This window comes from Vicia villosa, linkage group LG3 (assembly GCF_029867415.1).
Source record: "Vicia villosa cultivar HV-30 ecotype Madison, WI linkage group LG3, Vvil1.0, whole genome shotgun sequence".
Classification (NCBI taxonomy): Eukaryota; Viridiplantae; Streptophyta; class Magnoliopsida; order Fabales; family Fabaceae; genus Vicia; species Vicia villosa.
The window spans coordinates 77655641-77662596 of NC_081182.1; the positions used below are offsets into that span (position 1 = coordinate 77655641).

The 6956-nt window shown below is 34.3% G+C and overlaps 1 protein-coding gene across 1 annotated transcript; it reads left to right on the forward strand.

The window, feature by feature from the left end:
• The first annotated feature begins 3144 nt into the window (after positions 1–3144).
• On the forward strand, positions 3145–4235 carry LOC131661963 (uncharacterized). The gene is made up of 2 exons (XM_058931626.1): positions 3145–3299; positions 3581–4235. The coding sequence occupies exons 1-2, from the start codon at positions 3255–3257 to the stop codon at positions 4214–4216; spliced, it is 681 nt and encodes a 226-aa protein (XP_058787609.1). The 5' UTR covers positions 3145–3254; the 3' UTR covers positions 4217–4235.
• Positions 4236–6956: the final 2721 nt, after the last annotated feature.

A 6956-nucleotide genomic window follows, 5' to 3' on the forward strand; every position in this document is an offset into this window, starting at 1 on the left:
CAAGTATCGGTTGCATTATCTACTACTGAGGCAAAATATGTAGCTGTCGGAAGCTGCTGTGCGCAGATATTATGGCTCAAGCAACAACTTCTTGACTTTGGTATTAAGCTTGATCGTATACCTATCATGTGCGACAACATAAGTGCCATAAACTTGAAGAGCAAGAAGCAACTAGCTGACATCTTCACCAAACCTCTTGCAACGGAGCAGTTCTTCAACATTCATAGAGAATTAGGGATATTAGATATCTCTAATTTTGAGCTAAATGCGTTTGTTTCCTTAATTTTATTCCTTTACTTTATATATATTGATTATGCTCAAGCTAACATCTCTCTCAGTATGAAGGTAGTTCATCATCAAATCAAGCATCACTCCACATTGACTAGAGGAATATACTTCATTATACGAAATGATGACGAGATACCTACAATTGAGAAAGTGGTAACATGTTTGTTGTTCACTTCCAAAAATATCATTGATGCTATAATATGCTATCAATTAACATGTTTATAGTGACTTCTTATATGCTTCTCCACCTATCTCATTTACATGTATATGTTGTTCATCATTACTCATAACATATCATGTTTGGACATGAAAATAGTAGAATAAGCATACATCTAACATGTTTGGGCAAACGTTAGTGAGTATTGCATTAGTTCATTTCATTGCATTGCATCTCATTTCTGTCATGTTATTATGTCTTTATTACTTGAACTTAAGCTTGGTTTGTACCTTTAAATATGTTTGGATATTATGCTCTATTTCTTTACTATTGTGTTATGTAAGACATTGTTTTGTTTAGACTATTTTGTTATTCTCTTCTACTATTCTCCTGGTTTCTTTCTTTTTGATGTTGACAAAGGGGGAGATGAGTTGAGAGTACGGGGGAGCTTAGTACGGGGGAGCTTAGTACGGGGGAGCTTACGCATACAAGACCGGGGGAGCTTTCGCCATTTAATCAAATGTTTGCCATCATCAAAAAGGGGGAGTTTGTAAGAACAAGCATACACTCACAAATGAGTTTTTGATTCATGGCAAACATCACAAGCAACCAAATACAAAAGCATAAATGAATGACTCAAGACAATGGAAGATTATGAAGCTCAAATCACTCAGAAAATGGTATTGCATCTGTTAGGTCGACCAAGCAAAGCCCTAGGTCGACTCAAAACTAGAGCAAACTCAGCAAAACTGACAAGGTCACTGTTAGGTCGACCTACCCACACTCCTAGGTCGACCTAAACTGAAGGGATTTACAGATGTCACTGTTAGGTCGACCTACCCACACTCCTAGGTCGACCTAAACTGAAGAAAAGTCACAAAAATGCATTTCAACTGACTTTAGGTCGACCTAAACCTTCAACAGGTCGACCTAACTGGAAACAACTGCATTTAGGTCGACCTAAACCTTCAACAGGTCAACCTAACTGACTTTAGGTCGACCTAAACCTTCAGCAGGTCAACCTAACAGATTTTAGGCCAACCTAACAGGTCAACCTAACTGGGACAACTTCAACTCTGCTTCTGTTAGGTCGACCTAAGCACTAAAGTAGGTCAACCTAATTGCTGAAAACTTCCCAAATTATGTGTTTTCTCTGCTCCAACATACCAGCAACTATATATATCATTCCATGTTAATTATTCAAAACACCAACGATTATGTACCTAGATACATATATCATTCCATGTTAATTATTCAAAACACCAACAATTTCTCCATTCTTGCACATTATGTACCTAGATACATAATGATTATTATCCATAAGCTTCGTCAATTGTTATATTTCAGTTATATCCCCTCTTATCGCCTTGTTGTTTAGGCAGTAACAATGTATATTTGCTTGATATTTGAGGTTTTTTCCATTTCAAAGTTGCAAGTATGTTTTTGGGTTACACCATATTCAATGTCATGTCAGAAACAATTTCATTTTCTCTATCCTTAAGGCGGCATGCAATCGGATAATCGACTAGCTTGTGACACATGTCATGATTATGTATACCACAAATCACATTAAATCTCCATGTATTATTTTTCATAAAGTATCCATGCAACATAAAAGGATATTCACATTTCCTCGAACCGATGCTTTATTAAATTTTCCGCTTGACAATTTCAAAAAATGCACTACAAAATATTCACTAAATTGAAAAATACATGCAACCTGGTATTTTTTTTCTTCTAATTCGCGCTTGACAACTCTGGAACTACACTTTCGTATTTGTCACGAAGTTGTTAAATTAACAAAATCATTGTAGGGGTTTATCTGGAGATACACATCCAGATTAGTTTTGAAAAAAATTTGGGTGTGTCTTAGTTAGAACTTGTTTTGGTGTCTTACAGGCTTGTGAAATAAACAAAATCATTGTAGGGATTTCTTTGAAGATACACTTCCTAACTGGTTTTTGAGAAAATGGAGGCGTGTTTCACTTATAACGTGTTCTAGTGTGAAATAAGTGTGTCCGGAGAAATCCCTACAATGATTTTGTTTATTTCACCACTAAGAGGGGTATTTTCCGAAATAAGAGGGGTATTTTCCAATTTTTATAGAATGACTCTCTATCACTAACAGTTGGGGAAATAATACCGATATCTATGTATAAAATAACAACCCTAGCATCACCCATCAAGGATCCTATATGTTAGTCTACAATTTATTCTACACAAATCAAAATTAGTGTTTAAAGTCAATTATTTAAGCATTTTCAAATGAATCACATTTTCAACATCAATCCGTTTTATGTAATCAAAAGTTACAATTAATTATAGCTCAAAAAAAACATTTCTAACATTCTTCCACTTTTGACAAAATCAATTATGTGATAATAATTTTAAATAAAACATTTTGAAAACAACTCTCGGATCATATTTCTTAAATTTGTTGGTCACTAAATAAATGATCCCAAGATGCAATACTTAATTAAAAATCTATCCAACAAGAATTAAATAATATTGAATGAATCATGACGGCAATTCTATCTATATTGATACAACATTTTTCAAAATTACAAATACCATTAACTCCCTCAACTAGTTGGAAAAAAAAAATCAATGAACTAATTAGTTGAAAATAAAAATAAAAAAACAAAATAGCTGATTTTTCTTTTTCATTGTAAATGAAATTAAAAAAAGGAATATGTGTGGTCACGCGCTATACGGCGTGTTACCATACCAAAGCATCGATTTCAGTCTTAGCGGTAAGAGCAAGAGGAGTGGCTATCCATGGTTGTGATTTCAAACACAATCATATCAAATGGTTTTATCTCTAAACCCTATCACCACCTTCTCCTCGACAACGGTAATTTTCTCTTATCACTTTCTTTTTCAACCATCTTAGTCTCTAGTTTCTTCCACATATTGTTATAGATTCAAGCTATGATAAGTAGATTATGCTTAACTTATGGAAATTATTCTGAAAAATTATTGTTACTATTAGATTTTGAGGTAGTGGAAAAAGTTTAAATTTAAGTTCATGTTTTGTCAAAATCGCTTTGTATGTCTATTTTGTGATTATTCTGGACAATTAAAATACCTTCTAATATGATAATTGGTTATTGTGTTTGTTTAATTCTCCATTAGAAGTTGGAAACAAAGTATCATGATGCATCCAGGTATTCTGCTGGAGCATCCTTACCCTTTTTGGTAAAGTCGTCTAGAACGAGAATGTTCGTCAAGGAGAAAAGATCCGGTCGCTGTTTTTCAGTTGCAAATAGTGATCAACTTTCAGCAAATGCGAGTAATAAGGATATTGGCAGTGCTGCAAATGATCAGTTACCGTCCACGAATCCTGCGGTTGAGTCAGACTCACAGACACCGGAGGGTTCTAATGGGTCATTAGGATCCGCAGCATCTCCTAATTCACAATCTGTGACCACGCGGTCGTCTCAGAAAGTGAGGGAGAGGATAAAGGCGGCTCGGGTTCTCAACCAGTCTAAGGAACCGAAAACATCTAAGTCGGATATGGGGAGTAGTGTGTTGGCTGCTTTTAGAGAAGGCGATAAAGGGAAGAAGAAGAGAAGATCGGGACTTCCGGAAGCCCCTGGTAATTTGTTTGACGATAGCAAACGGGGGATGCCGAAGGCAGGTTTGACTTTTGATTTTCCGGGTGGTTCTGATCTCTTTCTCATTATCTTTTCGTTTGTTTTTATCAGCACAGTGATGTTTGGAACAACTTACATTGTGTGGAAACTTGGTGCAATCCATTTTAATGATTAGTGAGATGTGATTTCACGAATTCATACTTCACCAGATATATAGAATAGCTTATTTATAATATTTTGACAAGCTTCAGCTTTAAACTTCATGAACTGCTGTTGATATTCAGTTTTTTGTGTTTTTGGTGCTCACCTTTTTATTTTTCTCTATTGTTTTTGTGATGGTTTCATATGGTTTATAATGCTAGCTGAATATGATATATAGTGCTATATTACACCTTGTAGTTATTTAGTTAAACCCTTCAGTTATTAGGTGATTAATTTATCCTATACCAGAGTAGCACTGTAATTTATACATATTCTTTTTAGCTCTAGGACTCTTCATTTTATACAATCCCTACAGAAATTCTTCGGATGTCATGGATTCAACTATTATTTTGGCTTTCTTCTGTAGTCTTGGTATTCATGGAACCTCTAGGTGAAGTGTCTAACATTGTCTTTGAATCTGGTCGAAGCCCATTCATTATAAAAGATTTGTATATGTTATGATGTTAGGGATTCTCAAAATCATGATCAGGCACTGTTCTGATTGAACAATAAAGTTATGCAAGAAAGGAAGAAGATCTCACAATAATGATGGATTGCTGGAAGAAAGACTCTACAAATGATGGTGGACGGCCAGAGTCCATGTCGGCAACTACTCCTGTTGGTGATGCTCAAGCCCCAGTAGATGATTAAGGTGAGTGAGAGGCCAAGAATGAGTCGTACCTTGAGTGATGATCATGAGGCTTATATAGCTCTAAAGTGTAACTGTTTCTGTTATGAAAGAGGTGATATTGGACTTGAGCTAACTCAAAAGTCCACTCTGACAATGTTGTCAAATATTGGTCATGGCGGAATATGGTGGCGATTTTTTTGACAACCACCATGGCCAATTTGTGAAGGATGGCAGCACCAGAGTTTATAGCGACGCTGTGGACCGTCCTTTCGGGCCATACCCCTCCGTGGGTGGGATACGTGAACTGACTCTTTTTTGTCGATCGGACGCTTTCGCGTCACTTTTGAAAAAGTTTACAGAGTCGCCACCGACCTTTTATTTTATCCAATGAAGGAAAGGTTTATAAAAGAAACAGAAAAAAGACCTTTAAGAAATTCTGGGTAAGGGGGTAGGTTATACAAAGGGAAGGTGTTAGCACCCTTTGTATCCATGGTTATCCATGGGCTCTTTAGTTTGCTTAGCTCATTTGCTTTACTTTTCAATTGATTCGGAATGCTTTACCTGTGTTTTTGAAATACCTTTGCAAATAGAATTTGTAATGATCCTTGTGCGGATATATACAAATGCTTGTTTATCTTTCGAAAGATGTTTTGAAAAGATCGTTAATTTTGTAATGATCCGTGTTTGGATATATACAAAATATTGTCTTTTGGAAAATTCGTTTTAAAAAAACAACAGTATATGAGAATTTTGTTTGTTTTGATTTTGAGCAAGCAAACTAGGAGGTCTACCCTGAGTTAGGAGGTCTTTATCCTTGTTCCCTTTAAAAATCTATCCATTCGTCGGATATAAACAAAAGGTTCGATTTTGTACTCGAAACAGTAGAAATGTAACTTTGATTTTGAAAAGAGTGAAAAGGGGTTACCCTAGGAGGTGCAAATGTGATTGTGATTGAATTCAGATATTTATCTTTGAAGTTAGTGATCTGACGGTTCAGTTTTATCTTTGACATACACGCAGTTTATATGTGTGCTGGAAATTAAAATGCAGAAATGTAAAGTGCAGAAAGTAAATCTACGCTATTACATCGATTGTGCAGGAAATGTAAACTAGCCTATTTACATGAATTTGACATTCTATACATTTATCTAGGAATTTAAATTGCAAGAAATAGAAGGCATGTTTTTGGATTTTTTATGATTTATTTTAAATATAATTAATGCATGATTAATTAATTTAAAATGAAGAAAAGATGAAAATATGATTAAACTTAGAAAATAAGTTTAGAATATGTACAAAATGTTTGTTAATTGATTTTAGAACAAAATTAATTTTTTTGGAATTTTTGAAATTGTTTTTGGATTTTTTAAGTTAATTAAAACATAATTATGCAAATAATTACACAAATAATTAATACTTAAAGAGAAAATTATCCTAAATATGTACAAAATTAGTTTATGATATATAAACAGTATTTAACACAAAGAACAATTTTTTTTTATGATTTTTTGACTAATTAAAATAATTAATAAGCAAATATATAAATACATACTAATTAATTATGTAAAATATTGAAATTTTGAAGAAAAATAAAATATTTTTATTTCAGGAAATAATATATTATTTTAGAAGTTTAAAATATTTTTTGTGAATTTTTTTGGGATTTTTTAACTATTTTTAATTATTTTTGCAAATAAAAATAAAATAAAATAGAAAATTAAAAAGGATACTAATCTGGTGTGGAAGTCAGATGAAGGTGCATGGTGTGGTTGTGTGTTATGGTGCGTTGGATTCGTTTTTAATGAGGATCTATGGCCCAGATTGAATGGAACATGATGCACGTGGCTAGAGGGATAACATGGAATTATGCTGACTTTGAGAGTCCAGCGTGGGACCCACGTGCGGTTGACTGGCGAATAGGAAGAGAAGGACTTGCCACGCGTGTGGTCAAAGAGTCCTCATCACTATTCATCATCTTCAACCTATTTCCTGCGGATTTAGCTGCGGACTTACCTGCGATTTTACCTGCGGATTCCACCTTCGAATTTCTGGATTTTTGAAACCTACAAAAACGCATGAAAAT